General features: G+C 45.8%; 1 protein-coding gene across 9 annotated transcripts in view; it reads left to right on the forward strand.

Moving 5' to 3' along the window:
- SIPA1L2 (signal induced proliferation associated 1 like 2) overlaps positions 1-17,907 on the forward strand; it is a 240,798-nt gene that overhangs the window by 189,175 nt on the left and 33,716 nt on the right. For 7 of the 9 annotated variants that reach the window (XM_019797353.2, XM_011222166.3, XM_011222167.3 and 4 more), the window contains 5 exons: positions 6,340-6,597; positions 8,558-8,653; positions 10,177-10,277; positions 10,687-10,790; positions 12,432-12,820. In XM_019797353.2, the coding sequence (XP_019652912.2) occupies positions 6,340-6,597; positions 8,558-8,653; positions 10,177-10,277; positions 10,687-10,790; positions 12,432-12,820 (948 nt within the window). The remainder of the gene's footprint in view (positions 1-6,339; positions 6,598-8,557; positions 8,654-10,176; positions 10,278-10,686; positions 10,791-12,431; positions 12,821-17,907) is intronic. The other 2 variants (XM_002917099.4, XM_034662511.1) reach the window with 1 other exon arrangement.

The raw sequence follows: 17,907 nt of genomic DNA on the forward strand, positions 1-17,907 counted from the left end.
GAAGCTTTTGATTTTTTTTTTTTTTTTACGCAATAGAAGGAAAGAGTTTGTGATTTAAGTGAATGAGCATCAATTACCCCTGTCACCTTGTTGGATGATTTGGAAAGAGTCTTTTAGCTATTAGCAGGCTATTAGCATAACAGACATTAAAATGATTAAAATTTGAAGTGATTACTTCAATCCCTAGGGCTATAAAAAGGTTCTTTTACAAAGTGAATAATATAAAAGAAGCAGGTAGTTCATTTGAGGGGATCTGCCCGCCTTTGTTCCCAAAGATTCTCTAAACTCCTCATGGAAACTATGACATGATGTGGACCACATTCGTGATTCTTTGATGGTTTCCTAAGGAGATGGGCAAAGTGTTTTGGAAAGAGTGCTGAGCTAGGAGGCTGGGTTCCAGCCGTGAAACTGCCTCTGATTGGTTGTATCGATTTTCCAACCTGTCTGAGCCTTCTTCTGAACGTGGGGGATTTCCTTTGTACCCCCTCAAACATTTTTGTGACGTTGAAATGCTGTGGTGTGTATGGAAAACCGGGCCATGCCATACAAGGTGAGTGGTGGATTGGAAGTCAAGGATAGCGTTACAGTGTGTTGTAAGGCTTTATGTTGGATTATTGGGTTCAGTTAGAGGTTCTGGGTGATGCAGCCAAGAAAAATAAAACCACTCGGCAGTTTCAGACTACAGTAAATGCACGTTTCAATTATGTGATTAAGCCCTGGCTGCGCGGTCAATGGTTTACCCGGTGGAGATCCAACTAACTTGTCCCACTGCCTTTTTCTTTTTCTTTTTTTTTAGTAGACTATAACTTGTTTCTTTCAATCTTCTGAATTTTCTAGGTTTTTGGTTTCGTGTTGCCACTCTTCAAAAGCATTCTCCCTAGTTATCATCCCATAGAACTCTTCCCCCTTCTTAGTTTCGATGTGGCATAAACTCATCTGTCCTACTTTCATGTAAGATGGAAAGAAAAAAGTAACAGGACAATGATGTCGTGTTCTGTAAGTGAAGGTGCACAAAGGGAATTTTACGGCTCTAAAATTTTCTGCAATTCTGATTATTATATAAACTTTGCCATTCTAGAGTTCTACACATCAACATATTATCTGGGAAGAACTTTCATAAACCCTGATGACCCTTTTGCTGTTTAATATTAGCTTCTTCTGTTTTATAAAAGGACAAACATAGTATCTATTTATAACTGACTTCTTTCTTGTGAAGCTGGCACTTTTACCTACTTCCTATGATTTAACATGGGTCCAAAGAGACTGTGCTGTTTCTAAGCTACATGTTGACAGCTCTGGGTTTTGAGCCAAGAGCCCATACTGTGTCTTTAGTGGAGAACAGTGCGATTCCTGGGGGGGGGGGCAGGGAGGGGTCCTGCTGGGGATGGTTAGAAGAGATTGTGTTGTGGCCCATCCATGATGGCCCTGACGGTCAGGCTTGAAGGTGGCAGTGATCCTTCCGAACTGGAACCACAGCCTGGCTAGCGGTGATTCTGCCTTCGAATGCTCAAATGATTGACAGCTAATGGAGAGTTCTTCCAGGAAACTAGAGATGTCATTTGAAAGAAGTCGGTCTGCAGGGGCGGATGCCCGCTTGGGAACCTTGCAGGGCGTCTCTAAAGTTAGCAATGCCTAAGTGTGATGCTTGGCAGTGCAGGCAGATGCCTCTGTGACCCCCAAGCGGGCACCACCTCTGTGCCCGCCGTGCCCAGAGACCGGAAAGCAGTAGCAGGTGTTGCCCTAGGACCCTGATGGTGGGAAACCACTTCAGGCTGCAGGAAGCAGAGTGAGTGCTGGTCAGTGTGGGTACAAGGAAGTTGACAAGTATCCCTGGTCCGGGAATAAGCCATCCCAGAAAGCCCACCGTGCTAAGTTCAGAAGGACAAGGAGTAGTGTTTTGCAGAGTAAAGCAGTAATATGTAAGGTGCTCTAAGGTCTCCAACGATTGGAACTGCTTGTCAGTTTCACAGTTTTGTAATTCCGCATGTCCAGTGAGCACATATTTCATGACCACTTTGGTCCAGAGACTGTTTTTGCCTTCCTTCTAATACTACAGAGCAGTATTAGAACCAGAGATGTTCCTGGCTAGACAAGCAATGTTAATAACAATTATATGTATTTTTACCCCTGAAGCAGAGTGTGTATTGATCTCTACCTGGCATGTTAATTAGAAGCATAAGTAGGTGACATGTACATTTGTTATTGAGCAAAGAGGAAATCAATATGCTTACATGTAAGTGATCCCACAGCCTCTCTAACATCTTCAAGTGTCTTCGTCTGGCAAGCAAACCGTGAAAAGTGTGCCAGAAGCTAGAAGTGCAGTTCATGTCCATGGACTTGATTTGGTGCACGTCGAGAGGAAGCCAAGGGCATTTCTCAGTGAGTTCTGAATTTGTACACTAATGCAAGGCAGCTAAAGGCTTGTCTTTTCTTAAAAACAAAACAAAAGAAAAAACAAACAAAAGAAACTTTCAGTTACACAGAAGATTAGCAGCTCATTCTGGGGGAAAATGTCTTTTTGTGCTAGGTCTTTTTCCATTTGGTCTATTTAGGTTTTAGGTGGTCTTTACTAGTTGTCAGAAACCCTTGCTGTGTGCCCCTGCAGGGCAGCACCAGGCTTGATGCTCCAGAGGAGTGGGGAGATATCTCCTTGCATCCTGTGCTGGAACTAACCACAGAGACAAGAGGAGTGGGGCAGGGACAGGGGAAGGAGTTTCTCATACTCACTGCAGCAGGAGGACCTCTGTGTCGCTAATTGGCAACTCTTATTTTAGACCTCTTCCTATTTCCCTAAAAATTTGTTGAATTTTCTATCCGTGTCCTTCCAGACATTTCTTAGAACAGAACTATGTTTGACTAGGTTTGATGGTATGTGAAAACTACTGGTATTTATTTGATGGTTTAGTCCTAGAGGAAAACAAAGCAGAAACCTAGCTTATAAAGAGTAGTTGCTATGAAAGTGTCACGTACTCACAAAATGAATTTTTATTTTCAAATAAAGCCATTCTTTCAAAAATAGCTGATCTTTATTAGGGCAAAAGAACACCAGTTTTTAGTATTAAGATCATTTACATATGACTTGTGCAAAAGGTTGGAAATGAGATAATTCCACCCTGAATCTCCCCTCAACCTCCCGCGTTTGCACACATTTTTGTCAGCACTCTCTAAAATATTAGTCATGATTATGCATTTATATAATGTTTTTCCTCAAAGATTCAAGCTAAATTACGATCTTATTAAAGGCTACAATCGATGAGCATGAATTAAATATTCCACACGCCTCAGCCATCTGTCTTCTCTTTGCTTTTTCTTCCTTTTAAGCCTAGCCCAGTAAACTAGGAGCCCAGGCAGGTGCTGGAGATACACATTACCCTTTGGTCCACAGGATTCAAGGTTCATGTTCCTTTCATTCAAATACAACTCCAAGACCTTTAACTTGGCTAGGTCTCCCTCCTTTAAGGATTCCTTGACCTTGCTCATCAGGCAGCTACAGCCTTTGAGACCAAAGCCTGGGGTTCACCTGACTATGCAGTGACTTGCTTAGAGCACCCAACAAGGTGGAAGACAAGAGTAGGTTTTCTTGATATTTTGATACTACCGTCCTATCCCACCTTTATGATTTCTAATTAGGTTGTTTTTCATATGGGTGAATCAGTAGTCCCAGGGGATGTGTCATCTAGTTAAAGAGAAAAACACTTGGAAACAGTACAAGTCCATGAGTTAACGTTGTAGAGCCTTGAAATTTTATTTTAAAAAAATAATAATAATAATAGCCATGCATTCCAGTGTAAATCTGGGCTTATCAAATCTTACCATTTAACTAATGCATTCAGGAAATCCCGGGTAATTTAAACTTGCCTAGGTAAGAGATGAATTTAGCTTTGAGGGAAGGAAAGTTAAAATATAAGATGAAGTAAAGCTTACTAAAACAGGTGTGAGTACCTCTTTTGGATGGTTTATTCAGTCTCCTTCTCTTCTATTCTCAGAGGGTAGCACCAACCATCCATTTGGTTTCTCAAGCCAAAAAGCAGGACATTGTTGTATTCCTACCTGTTTGTTCATCCCAAGCTCCACGGACTGTTGATTTGACGGGTGAGAAGTAACTTTCATCCAATATTGCTGTTGAGAATGAAGCGGTTTTGTGCCCCGACCCTTTGTGTGAGGCCAGCCCCCCTTCCCTACCTCCTGTCCCGCCAGAAACTCAGGTTCTCCTCTATATCTGTTTGAGTTCCACACGATGTCTGAAAAAGACCTTATCGAGGTATGACTGACATAACAGAGCTGTACACATAGAATGCACACAGCTTAGTGAGTTTGGAGTTGAGTATACAGCCATGGAACCATCACCATAATCAACACCATAAATGTATCTATCACCTCCAAAAGTTTCATTCCATCCTACGTCTGTATGTATGTATCTCTTGACATAGACTTTTTTTTCACTCATCGAACTGGGCACTCTGTGGATATTTTAATCTGGTTTTACATGTCTTTTAGTTCTAGAGATTTTCCTGTATTGTTTTTTAATAATTTCCTCCCCACCTTTTGCCCCCTCTTCTCTTTCTGGTATCTCTGTTAGGTACACATTAGACTTCTTGGATCAAACTTTAATTTTCATATGCTTGCTCTCCTGTAATGTTTTGGGAGAGTTCCTCAGTTTACCTTAGTCTTAGTGGACTTCTTTTATTTTGAATTTTAGCTATCATGTTTTTTAAATTTCAAAAGTTCCTTCTTATTCTCGAAGGATATGGTTGGTTGGTGAGCCTCCCTGCAGGGTGATTGGGTGACATACATCTAATTATATCTAATTACATCTCATTGTCTTTTCACTAGAGAAAGAGCCTCATTCATCTTTGTAGGCTGAGAAGCATTCTGAAGCTGGATTTGGAGGAAAGGGGAATGACCCTGGGTCTCATTTGCCAGTGAAACTGTCATTTAAACTTTTGTTTTCAGCCATGCTCTCCTCTGTGCCTGGAGCCTGGCTCTTTCAGGCAGAGTGCCCCGGACCATTGCTGCTGCCCCCTAGAGGCAGGGGTGGTTATTGCCTGAATAGACCCTGGTACCATGTGGTACTCATGGTGCCCAGGGTCAAACTTTTCCTTGTTCTTTCTTTTCTAAATCACCCCCTCTTCTTAAGCCTTCTTTCTCACTTTTGTCTCCTGCAGTGCCTGGTGCTTCCAGTCCCTGTGCCCCTTCGGGGTTGTTCAAGGAGAATGGTCTCATCTCTCCTTGTCTCCCTCTGCACACCCTTGGGTTTTTGCCTTCCTCTGCTCTGCTGAACCCTCAGCACTGTTCCATTTGCCTTCCATCTGTGATTGCTGTGGTTTAGAGTTTGGCTGTCTCAAGTTTTGTAGATGGTCAAGTTTGGTTCTGTTTCTTGTTCTCCTCATTCTTACATGATGATTCTGAAAAGAGGCTGAAATATTCCTCTACGATCTTCAGAATGGAAGTCTCCTTAAAGAACTGCACCTTACCCTGATTTCTCAGGGGGTGAATATTAGCAAGTTTCTGTGTTGACTCGAACATCTGGGGAGAGGCACCAGCTCTATCAACACGGCAAACTGGGATCATGTGCCCTGGCGCTCAGACTTGAAACTTACCCTGTCTTCTGTGTCCTTGCCATACCGTGCCGGCAGGTTTTGCAGGCTAACTTTGGTCGAGTGAATAGTGCTAGTTGCACTGTGTAATTAATGAGAAACTTGAGAGATGTCTGACTTAATCACAGTTTGAGGCTAACAGGTCTTACGTTCCCGACTGGGCATCTAAGCACATGAGAGGGCGCTCCAGCAGATGACGTTTGGGGAACTGTACTGCTAGTTTACGAGAATGACATGGTAACTAAGAATCCCACTTTGACCGGATGGGCGCTCTGGTTTCCCCTTGACTGTGACAGCGTTTACTAATTTTGTTTTTCACTTTTCTCAGACTCAGTAGAAAAGGTGACCTGTGACTAATTCCTAGTTGTATAACTGTACTTCTTTTGAATCTGTTCAGCTTGTATATGAGGCATTTTTAATCTGTTCAAGTTTGTTTATTGCCCTGTGTTCAATGTGTTTGATTCCATATATGCAAACTGGTTAAAGATGTGTTCGGGTCCAAGAAGTTTGCAGGTGACTTAGAGAGACAGGATATATGCACGTAATGCCTAAAGCGGTATCTATCAACTTAACCAGAGCCCCAGGCACAGTGCTGGATGCTACTGGTTCCTACTGGATCCCCATAAGCCGGGGATGCTCCTGGGGGTAGGTGGCTGTCCTCCGTCGTCTGTAAGCCCTGAGCAGCCGTGCTGATGGCTCGGCACTGAACCTCCCTGCTTACCCGCCCTCCTCCGCCCAACAGAGGGTGTTCGGAGCTCTGCCGGATCCCCATGGTGGAGTACAAGCTGGACAGCGAAGGCACCCCGTGTGAGTACAAAACGCCCTTCCGAAGGAACACCACGTGGCACCGCGTGCCCACCCCGGCCCTGCAGCCCCTGGCCCGGGCCTCCCCCGTCCCCGGCACGCCCGACCGGCTACAGTGCCAGCAGCTTCTCCAGCAGGCCCAGGCCGCCATCCCTCGAAGCACCTCCTTCGACCGGAAGCTGCCCGATGGCACGAGGTAAGGCCTTTCCTCCAGGATGGCCCTTGCAAAACTCTGGGGTGAGAACTTGGCATTACAGGGGGGACCTTTTTATTTGGCTTGTTTCCGAGTCAGCTTGACCTGCACAAGTTGGCAGACGGGACCACAGGGCAGGCCCTGGATGTGATGGTGCTCGGGATCTGTCCCACGCCTCGCCCAGCGGTGCTGCTGGTAACACGCAGGTCCTACCCAGACTCCCCACCCCCCGCCAGCGCCATGCCTTTCCCTCTTTTGGTCCTCCTGGTCACCTTCCTCCCTACACCTGCTTGGGCAAGACACCCAGAAAGGGACTCTTCAGGAGCCTCTAGATAAGTGCAAGTAGTTTTGAATATAAATAAAACTGCAAAATCAGTGACTAAATCCCATCATCCTAATGTGTATAATATTTTAAGAGGTCCCAAGATCAGTAGCATTTCCTTGCTTTTTTTTTTCTTATTTTAAGCAAACTGGGTTAAGTTTAAAATTAATTTTTCTTTTTTTTTTAATATTTATCTATTTATTTTAGAGAGAGATTGAGAGAGAGAGTGAGTGGGGAGACGGGCAGAGGGAGGGAATCTTCAAGCAGAACTCCCCACAAAGCAGGGAGTCCGATGCTGGGCTGGATCTCACAACCCTGAGATCGTGACCTGAGCCAAAACCAAGAGTCAGACACTCAACTGAGCCACTCAGGTGCCCCTAAAATTAATTTTTCGGTGAGAGAATGCACTTGATAACAAGTGCATATGGCATTAGAAGCTGGCGAGGATTTTTGGGTGTGTAATTCGCATTAGGTAGTTTTAAGTGAACAAAATGGTCGATTACTCTGTTGTTGTTAATTTCTACTGCTTTTCATTTTTTCATAACTTATGGGCCATGGAGACGCCATGAGTTCCCTCAAACTGGTTTGCCAGGCTCTGGTCTAATAGAGTGTTGGAAGCAAGGGTGCCGAGCCAGGCTGCTCACCTGATGATGCTACGTCGGCTCTTACTCCTCCTCTCCCACCTCTGATTTCCTCATCTGAAAAATAAACTTAGTAGTAATAGAGACCTCTGCAGAGCATTATGAAGACGGACTCAATCAGTATTTGCAAACTGCTCAGAACCGTTCCTGGCACGTAGTAAGCCTATATAAAAGTATTACTGATAGTAAGATTAAAGCATAAGGTCTTTCTCTGCTTTCTCCAGTTTACTCTTTATGGGTTGAATACAGAAACAGTATTCCTTTAGTTGGACATTAAATTATCTTGGCTCTGGGTCTTCTTCCTCAGAGGTCCGCTGAGTTTATAAACTCCCCATATTCAAAGAAGCGCACATATGTAGCCCAGGTAGAGGGGAAGGGGTCTGCAGGGTCTGCAAAGCCTCCATTATTAAAGTAAAATTTAGTAAATTATAGGGGGAAAAGAGACCTGGAGGGTTCTAGCAGCAAAATGGAAACTTGGCAAGCACATCTTTATTAAGTGGGTTCTCATGAGTATTACTTATTTTTGTGCGTCTGAAATAAATAGGATTGCATCCAATAGATGTGTGAAAATAAATGGTTTTGACAAATTTAGAGTTCTCTCTCTGCATAGGTTTTAAATGCAGGACCAGAACGTGACTTGCATTACGTTTTCATTGAGCAAGTAGTAGTAGTGTTTCCCTAAGTCTGTATTCTGCTGGGTTCTGTTGTGGTCCTTCCATATTTCGCCGGAGTCATTACTGCGCTTTAAATCTTCAGATGGTGAAGGCTTATTCCTGCCACATCTCTTTCCTGTAATACACTTGCCACCCATGAGCCACCCGATATCTCTGGCATCACCTGTTCTTGTTCTGTTTGTCCACAGTCCATTCTGTTTCACTCTGGGAGGTGTATTTCTTCCTCTTCTCTGTGATTGTAAAATGAGTGTATTTGCAAGATGAAACAGGCCAGGTCCCGACGTCAGCGCTCCGTAGCTACCTCTGTGCCCTGTTAATAATTCTAGTCACCATTTCAGAAGTTCACCCAGCAACCAGTCGTCCTCCAGCGACCCCGGGCCTGGCGGCAGCGGACCCTGGAGACCACAAGCGGCGTATGACGGGTACTGCTCAGTCTTCCCTCGTTGCTGGCCCCTGGGTGGGACCTGGTCAGGGGCTCGCGCAGAAACATTTACTGTGTGCCTGCTGTATACAAGGCCATTGGGGGGTGTAAAAATGCCAGACAGGCTTTTAATGAGTCGCTTGTCACTTGTCCAGGCCAGAGAGCTCATCGTTTCTATATGAGTAGAGCTCATTTGTCCATATTTGGAGCTCGCCTGGCTTTTTGTTTTTTGTTTTCATTTCAATAAGGAAAGTCTTTCTGAAAATGAAGGATCTGGGGACTCTACAGACAATAGCCCTTGGGAGTTTTCCCCTCACTTAAATTGCCAACGAGGAGTAAATTTACAGCCCCTCTGGGAAGTGCGTCTTCTCCGAAACACAGCCCCAGATCAGAGAAGGCAAGTTTAGCATTTGGCCGTCTTTTCCTGCGTCCTGTTTGAGAACAGTGCAAGGGTGCCTCTCACATGGGGCTGAGGACTGTCCCTTGGAGTGTGTGCATGCATGTCCTATCCAAGAGCCGGCAGCTCAGGTGGAGCCCGAGGACATCTGGAGACACAGAGATGCTGTATTGACAGATGCAGGAACTCAGGGGAAACATTCACAACTTCCAAGAGGAAAAGGTGCTCCTGGCAACATCGTTTGCCTGTATTGCTTTTAATTGAGTCTGGAGACTCAATGGCCAGGTCGGACGAGAAGCGTCTCCCTGGGGGAGCAGCAGCTTTCTGTGATGGCTCTCACAGGTGCAGAGGGAGACGTCTCTCCCTGGAACCCGCTGCCTTCTGGTCTGGGCTCAGAAGTAGATGTTGGCAGTCGAGCTACATGTGTTCCCTGCCTTAGGTAATAGATGGAGTTCTTAAAAAGAACTTAGAGACGTTTTTCTCAGTTGAGTTGCATTTGAAAAGTAGAGGGTTTTGTTTGTTTTTTTAATCAATGGAAAAGCCATTTCTGGCTTTTTCTGCAAACCAGGATCTATCACCGAATCCTTTAAGTAAGAATCACCTGATAGTAGGAAGAAGTTTCCTGGGACTTCTTTCTTTTGTAAGATTATCTTGTCATATGTGGGGTTTCCATAAACCAGAGTCCACCCCGATGTAGTCTCGAGCCGGTCTGTCTTACTCTCTTTACCTTAAAACATTTGCTATAAAGAACAGTCAGTGGCATGTACTCTCAGCACGAGAAAAAACAAAACAGGACAGAAGCAGTGAGCTCCTCGTTGGCTTCTTGGGGACAGCTTCTCTGACCCTGGACAGCCCTTCAGCTTCCTTGCATCGGCAGCCCTTTTGTGTTTGTAAATGGCTGTCATCCAGGTGCCTCTGTTGAGCCAGTGGGGAACTGAGAATCCCCGATTCCAGGTGCTTGAAGCTTCTCTTGCAGGGCTGGGCCGGCAGACAGCGGCGCTTCCTTTGGACGGAAGCAGGGTCTGATGAGGGGTTTCCCTGGGATGGCCCTCGCGGGAGCAGCACGCACGGGGGGTGGGCCAGGGGATGCCTGGCCAGCAGGCTGCTCAGCTCTGTGCTCTTTGCAGATGCCACTCTCCTCTGCTGCTTGAACACCAGGGCGCGGGCCCTTTGGAGTGTGAAGGAGCCAGGGAGCGGGAGGACAGCCTGGAAGGAAGCAGGCACCTGGGTAATGAGACACGAAGCTGGTCAGCTGGCCAGCCTTCCATCCTGCTCCCTCTTTTCTCCCATCCCTTGTCTGTTCATTCATTCATTCATTCATTCATTCATTCATTCGGGCATTCACCCCTTGGGTGAGCACCACCCTGCCCCAATGCCCGTGTGGTCGGCTGGGTCTCCCAGTGTCGCAGCAGACATGATCATGGGTCAAGGTACTTGTGGTCCCCATGGAAAGGGAGCATTAACTTTATGGTAGTTGTTCTGTGACTCTTGGGGGGTATCCACTGGTGAGACCAGAAAGTTCCAGAACCACAGTCCTATTCATTTCTACCAGACCATTTTGTTGTCTGGCTTCTGTGTTTGCTTTGCTCTTTCGTTAACACTAGAAATTAAATATTCAACTCCTCTTTATGTGACAGAAACCAAATGGCATGGCCCGCCCTCCAAAGTCCTGAGTTCCTACAAAGAAAGAGCCCTGCAGAAGGATGGAAGTTGCAAGGACTCCCCCAATAAGCTTTCCCACGTAAGTCCTTCATTCGTGGGCTAATGTCCTGCGAGGCCGTTCTAAGGCATCTCAGCACACCGTGTTAGCAGTCCTGCCAGGGACTCGCAGTGGAGGCGAGGCCAAATGATTAAAGAAGCTAGGTTCCTTTTTTTCCTCCTCGAGTTATAAAGAACCTCAAAGAAAGGTCACACAGTAAATTACTGGCAAAGCCGAGATTATACCCTCAGCCTTTTGATCCTTGATAACCAGCGTAATAGTTACTAAATCACAATCCTATTTTTAATCTGTGGACTATTCTCCCCCTTGTGGACATTACCCAGTGGTCATGGCTGGAAACTGAAGTGGCGTGTGTGTGGTCGGAGCGGCTCTGCCCATAGCTGGCCACTTACTGTCCAATTCCAGATGGTTCCCGGTAATGCTAGCTAACTTACCTGGACGTAGTGCTCCAACCAGGCCCGGCACGTGGCTTTCGGTCATTTGCACGGGGTGTATCATTTACTCTTCATTTACTCTATGCCCACTGGTGACCTTACAGGCCACCATTGCTCAATGAAGCAAAACTTTCTTTCAAACGTGAAAACATGAATTGTGGGCCGTTGCCACGTAAAGCCAACATTTTAAAGTAGCTTAGTGTTTTTTTTGTTTCGTTTTGTTTTTTTATAATAATATTTTTTATCTTGAGTCAGCCTGACAGTATCCATAGAATTCCACCTTTACAAATCTCTAACAGTGGTTTAAACAAAGAAAGGCAGGGGTAGGAGTAGACCTGGAGAGTATCAATACGTGCTAAAAAGATCAAGTGCAAGTGGGTGTGCATAAGGAGCTGATGGGGCGACGTGAAGAAGAAAAGCCAAGCCGCTTTGCGATAGATCAGGGCATGGTCTTGTCCTTGTGATCCTGTCCTTCACTGACACTTCAGGCCTTGTCTGTGTTCCCAGGCTATGCAGAGGAGCCGTGTCTGTAGGGGCACCTCAGTCAGATGGGGACATTTTTCTCTTCCAGGGACCACAAAGAGAGCCCCTGCTCATTAGCACCTGGGCGCCCAGGGACTTGGGCTCTCTCAGAGAAGTCACTTACACGTACGCTGTGCTTTGCAGCTGCAGGACGTCACAGGGTATCATCTTGCTGGGGGCACATAGGAATCACCCGATTTCAGCGTTAGGAGCACAGAGAGGGGCTAAGTGACGGGACAATATCATGCCGCTGTGGTTCAAGCCCGAGTCCTCTGCCCACACCCAGGGCTGGCATTGTAATTTGTCACAGGATAATTTTCTTGTTAAAAGGCTGCTTTCCTCCTTTATTTAATTTCCATGTGCTTTCCCAGTTTGTATAATGTGTTGATTATTTTGTGATTCGTGACACCGTGGTAATACTTCCGTGCTTTGGGCACGAATCATTGAACAGAGTCTTGAGAAGACTCCCATTTAACTTAAAATGAATTACAAGAGGAATTATAAATCTGGGACTTCTGCATCCAATTGGGATTTTTTTTTTTTTAAAGCAAATTTTCTCATTGTCTCACATTGAAGAGCGAGTAGAAAGGGCTCGGGTGCGATCATTTGGTCTGCAGCTTTGTGAGTCTGGGTGAACTAATAGTCTTCATAAAGAAGCAGAGTATGGGATCCGTCTGAAGCCTTTCCATTTCTCTTTCTTCCCAAGATTGGAGACAAAAGTTGCTCCAGCCACTCCAGCAGCAACACGCTGTCCAGTAACACGTCCAGCAACAGTGACGACAAGCACTTTGGGTCTGGTGACCTGATGGACCCGGAGCTGCTGGGGCTGACCTACATCAAGGGGGCCTCCACGGACAGCGGCATCGACACGGCCCCCTGCATGCCTGCCACAGTCCTGGGCCCTGTGCACCTGGCGGGCAGCAGGTCGGGGATCCACAGCCGCACCGAGCAGTGGGCCGACTCCGCTGACATCGTGGGGCCCGAGGACGAGCAGGCGAAGATGTTCGCGGTGCACAGCTACGGGCCAGCCATCTCGGCGGGCAGCGTGGCCGACGGCAGCATGGGTGACCTCAGCGAGATCTCGTCCCACTCCAGGTCAGTGCCCCACCCAGTGGGCCACCACCTGCGGGTGCCCCTGGGGTCCTGCGGGGGTCGGGGAGGGGCCTGAAACGGGAGCAGTGAGGTAGCTTGTCACCCGGCTGCCCAGCCACCTGACTTCAGGTGAAGTCCTTATTTCAGAAGTCTGTGAAATTAGCACGCCAGTAAGTTACTTGTGTGGCTGTTCACTTCACCTCCTCTTTAATCTAGAGAGAGAACTACACTCAGATATTAACTGCTTAAGTCAGGCCACCGACCTCTCTCTCCCAATTTAATCTGTTCTTAAATTTTTAGGAGAAGCGGACAGAAGCTGGACAGTACTGGGGTTGTAGCGCCTGGTAACTGGGGNGTGGGGGGGGGGGGGGCTCTGCATTACCTGTGCGTAATTCCCTCCGATGAAGGCAGTGCCCGCAGCTTTTGTGTTCTGAGGGCCCCTTACAGAAAGGGGGAACCCAAGGTCTGAAAGTACATTCAGATTATCAGTTCAGTTTGTTTTTTTAAATAAAGACTATCTAAATGTATAGGAATGGTATTCAAAGTGCAGGGTAATACACAGTTACAAGTAGTTTTAAACTCTTACGTGATGTATGTCTGTACGACGGTTTTAAAACTTCTATACTTTGTGATTTCTGCTGTCAGAGATGAGACAAAAATCCATTTGTTCAGGTTTGGCTGTGGACAGGATTTAACCCCTACACACCGACTCCCCTAATTTCCCTTCTTGTCTGCAAGGCTTCCTAACTCAGCTCCTGGTTACTGTCGGGCTTTTCCCCAGAGCCCTTCTCAAGGCCACTGCTGCTCCCGGACCTTCTCCCTTCCTCCCACAGCCACCGCCGGGGGCAGAGACTTCCCGGGGTCTCGGCTTGAAGCCACGATGGGCAACCCCATATGCAGTTAATGGGCAGAAACGAGGAGCTGCGGTCCCGTTCTCAAAGCCAACGTGCAGAACATTTCGGCTCCTTCCCCTGGAAGTCATGAAAATTATTTCTGTGAAACTTGCACACGCGTGCACATACTCACTACTTCTGTTCTGCTTTTCTTGTCCTGTGTGGCTCACACCGTCATCGGTGTCTTCCTTACCGTTCGTGTCAGTCGAGGGTATTTATGTTACAAGTCAAACTCCCCACAAATCAGTTCACACGACAAAGGCAGTATTTCGGCCCCTGTCACTGAAAAGTCCCAGAAGTGTCAAGGTTTTTCTGTTTGCCGCTCACATGATACCACCTAAGACTGGGTCAACCTCCATCGTTAAGCTCCACAGGCTAGCTCTTGACATCTCAGTGGGCCCCCCTTGGTTGAAAATGGCCATATCACCTGCAGGCCCCCTGAGCCCATGGTCCAGTGTCCACATGAAGGTGTGGTTCTTCTCCAGTTCGGCAAAAATGTTTCCACCCCCATCTCCACATTATCTCCTCACATCCCCTTGGTTTTACCACTGTGGTGGGGGCACCTCTGTCTGAGGCAGGCAGTGCCCCCCCCGCCTCTGGGGCCGCTCCCCTCCCCACCCCTGAACCATGCAGCTGAGGGGTGGTGAAGACAGCTGCTTCCCCAGAAGAAAATCGGGTATTGTTTCACCAAGAGAAGGGGGAGTGGATGCCAGACGGGGAAATCCTAAGGGTCTGCCCACACTCAGTCTCCTGTTGATGCAGAGAGAGCACAGGATATGGAGATTATTTTCAAAATAGATGTTCTTACTACTGTTTACCAGTTCTCTTCAATAATTTGACTTAAAATATGGTTAGTGATAAATAACTGATATAATATAGAAGTATTAGCAGGGACTTCAGTTTCCTGGGTTATTCCTAGCCAACTTCTGGGACAGTTGAAAACTGGGCATACTATAGAAATCATCTTGGGGTTTTATACCATCCTAATGTCTTGTTTGGAGTTTACAAGTTTTGTAAAACAGCTGACTTCAGGATACCTTGTTAGACAAATGTAATGGGCATCGCAAATAGAATTTTGTAGCACTATTAAGGAAAATTTCTGGAAGCTGCTTTGAGAGCACATTCATTTATAAATAGAGGTAGGGATATTTATAGGTATTTGAAGTAGATTTTCTTGAATACCTTAACCACTCATTAATTTAATGGGTGAGGCTATTAGAAAGTATATAAAAGTGGGAGATTGAATTTCTGATTCATTTTACTTTTTTTTACCACTTTAAACTGAATGTGTACACAGCTGTTGTGGAAATGATATATGGTGAGGGACTAGAATCATTTACCACCTGGCTGGGGTTTTCTTTTGGTTCTTAGTGGATGGTGACTTTGAAGACCCGTTTCAACTTACACTGTAGGCTTTTGCCCAGTATGAAATTCAGTCATTAAATTGAGTCTTTTGAATACTTCCTTTTGTCCCCTGACCTGTGCAGGAGAACTAGCAAAAATAAGACTTAAAATATTTTGAATTTTTAAAAAACTTAAAATTCTTAAAGATTGTTATATTTATGTATGTATAAAATATAAGTATTTTATCTTGAAATACGTTAAGCATTAAATATATTGATACTTTACCTTTAAAATATTTACAATAAGATTTAAAGTCTCTGCAGGTTGAGGTAAAAGGAATTTTACTCATGAAAGCTTCTGCCAGATTCTCTAGGCCCTGAAGGGCCAGTGCCCCGACTGGCGTACGTGTCCACGATGACAGAATCACCAGCCGCTGCATTCCTCTTCCATCTCTGTTCGGGCTGGTGCGTGGTCACCTGGGAGCTGAGGCCCAGCGCCCAAGGGTCTGGGTTGTGACTGGGAGTAGCCCAAGTAGCAGAAGGAACAGAATAAACTCGTTGTAGGGGCTGACACCAGGGCTGACTGCCCTGGCTGAGGGCACAGCCCAGCCCCCTCGCACTCTGGATCCCATCCCCTGTCTTACTTTCTGGTGAGCACTCAGCCCTGGCTGAAATGGTTTGTGCTTTCCATGCATCTCCCCACGTAGGACTGTAGCTCACTGATGCCTCCCTCCACTGGAGCATCCCAGAGGCCAGAAGGCACTTGGCCTGTGTTGTTCACTGTGTATCCACAGCACCTAGGATGCTTGTCCACACATGGTGGGCCTTGGGCTCCTTGGGAAATGAAGGAGGGCATACAGGAAGAGTGCTTAGTCAGTGCTTATTGACTGAGTCCATAAACCCGCTGGGGCTTTCTCCTGGAGAAGTGGGAGGCACAGGGGATCAGCAGTTCCCAGGTGTGATTTTCGGGAGCCCAGATCAGTGCATGGCATGTTCTTCATACTCAGATTTGGCTCTTGTACCACCAGCCCTACCAGCCCCAGCGCCCACATGCTTACTGCCCAGCAGCCATCCAGGAGGGAAGCAAGCACGGAGTTGTGTATGTGGTAGGATTCCGGAATCGGGCTGAGGGAGACGGAGGACTTAAAACTCTTTAGGACAAGCTTCTGTGGCAGGTGGGGGGGTGTGCAGGAGTCATCCAGAGAGCAGGATGAGCATGGATGCAGCCTGCTGTCTCTGCTGCTTGGACCTTCAGTAACCACCCCCCCCCCCCGCCCTGCTTTTCTTTCCTTTCTGCGAGGGAAGGACACTAAGATAAGAGCTCAGAACACAAAGCAGGATTCGTATCAGCCTAACCAAGGTTTTGCAAAGTGAAATGAATCAACTGCAGAAAATAATAATAATTTCATTCATGTTCTGGACTGTCCTGCAAAATGACTCATACCCTCTCTTGTTTATCATTATTCATACCCTTTTCTTAGTAGCAGGGATTAGAACTTGGAGGTGAAACTCGAAAATAAGAACTTTAGAAGGAAAGGCTTCATGAAAAGCTTACTGCCAGCGTTCTAGAATATTTACCCATTTCAGAGAAAACTTTTATAATGATGTTACTGCTGTTAAGCATAGAGTTTTGCCATATTACTCATCAAATTGATTCAGCAAATTTGTTCTTGGAGTCTAAAAGTTTATTTATTTATTTTCTTTAGTAATCTCTACACCCAGCGTGGGGCTCAAACCCACAAACCTGAGACTTTCTTAGAGTTTAAGGTTAAATATTTTACTCTTGTGGTAAAAGACAGTTTTAATCAAGTCTGAATTAGCAGAATAACTTTTAGCAATGAAAGGAAAAGCACGTAACCGTTTCTAACCATGCTGTCATTATTCGCAATACGTTTTCAAAATAATGTTCATTTTGGTCATTTCAGCGGGACGTGTGAGTGGCTTACGTAGCATGTTAACTTTCCCAGACTTGGGGAATGTTAAGACTTTAACTATAAAACATGTCAGGGATAATCAAAGGCTTTAGGTACCTGATGCTTGTGCTAGCTAAAGGCAATGCATGGTCCTTCACTGGGCTCTGAATGGGGAAACTATTGTCATGAGCGTTACTGGGAAGCAGTTGGGAAGTTAGAATTTGGACTATATATTAGGTGATAGCACTGCATTAATGTGTGATTTCCTGAGTGTGATAGTCATGTTGTTTCCATATGGGAGAATGTGTGCAACTAATTCTTGAGTGGTTCAGAGAGGAATATTTCAGGTAGAGAGAAATAAGGCAGATGCATAGCAAGATATGAACAGGTAGTGGCTGTAGGGGAAGGATATATGGGCGTTATTCTACTATTTTTATACCTAATCCCCAGATCTGAAGTTTTTCAAAATGAGCAGCCTAAGGGGAAAATATACAGGCCTTCAGACCCCATTGCCTGGATGTGAAGCATCCCCTTGCCAGGTGTGGCTCCCAGTAAATGAAGAGAGCTCATTAGCTCCCTTGCTTAGTCCTTGCTTCTTCCTTGGTAGCTTGGGCATGGGGAGGCAGTTAAACATCTACCCCCAGAGTCCACAGTCTAGAGCCCAGACTGGAGTTGCTTTGAGTCCCACGCAGGAACGCCAGACCTACCACCAGCAGCTGAGTGACTTCATAGTGCTAAATGAGGTGTTTTATTTGTTTTGTTTTGTTGTTAATTTTTCATATACCACAGTGTCTCCAGCTATGTAAACCCTCAAGAATGAGTTGGTTTATTTTGTTATCTACTTCCTTTTGAACATTTAAAACAAGCCCGTTTTAATAACCATTCTTAATTTTGGACGTTTTTTGTTTTTTTTTTTTTTTTTTTTTTTTTTTTTTTGGATC

This window comes from Ailuropoda melanoleuca, chromosome 6, assembly GCF_002007445.2.
Source record: "Ailuropoda melanoleuca isolate Jingjing chromosome 6, ASM200744v2, whole genome shotgun sequence".
Lineage (NCBI taxonomy): Eukaryota > Metazoa > Chordata > Mammalia > Carnivora > Ursidae > Ailuropoda > Ailuropoda melanoleuca.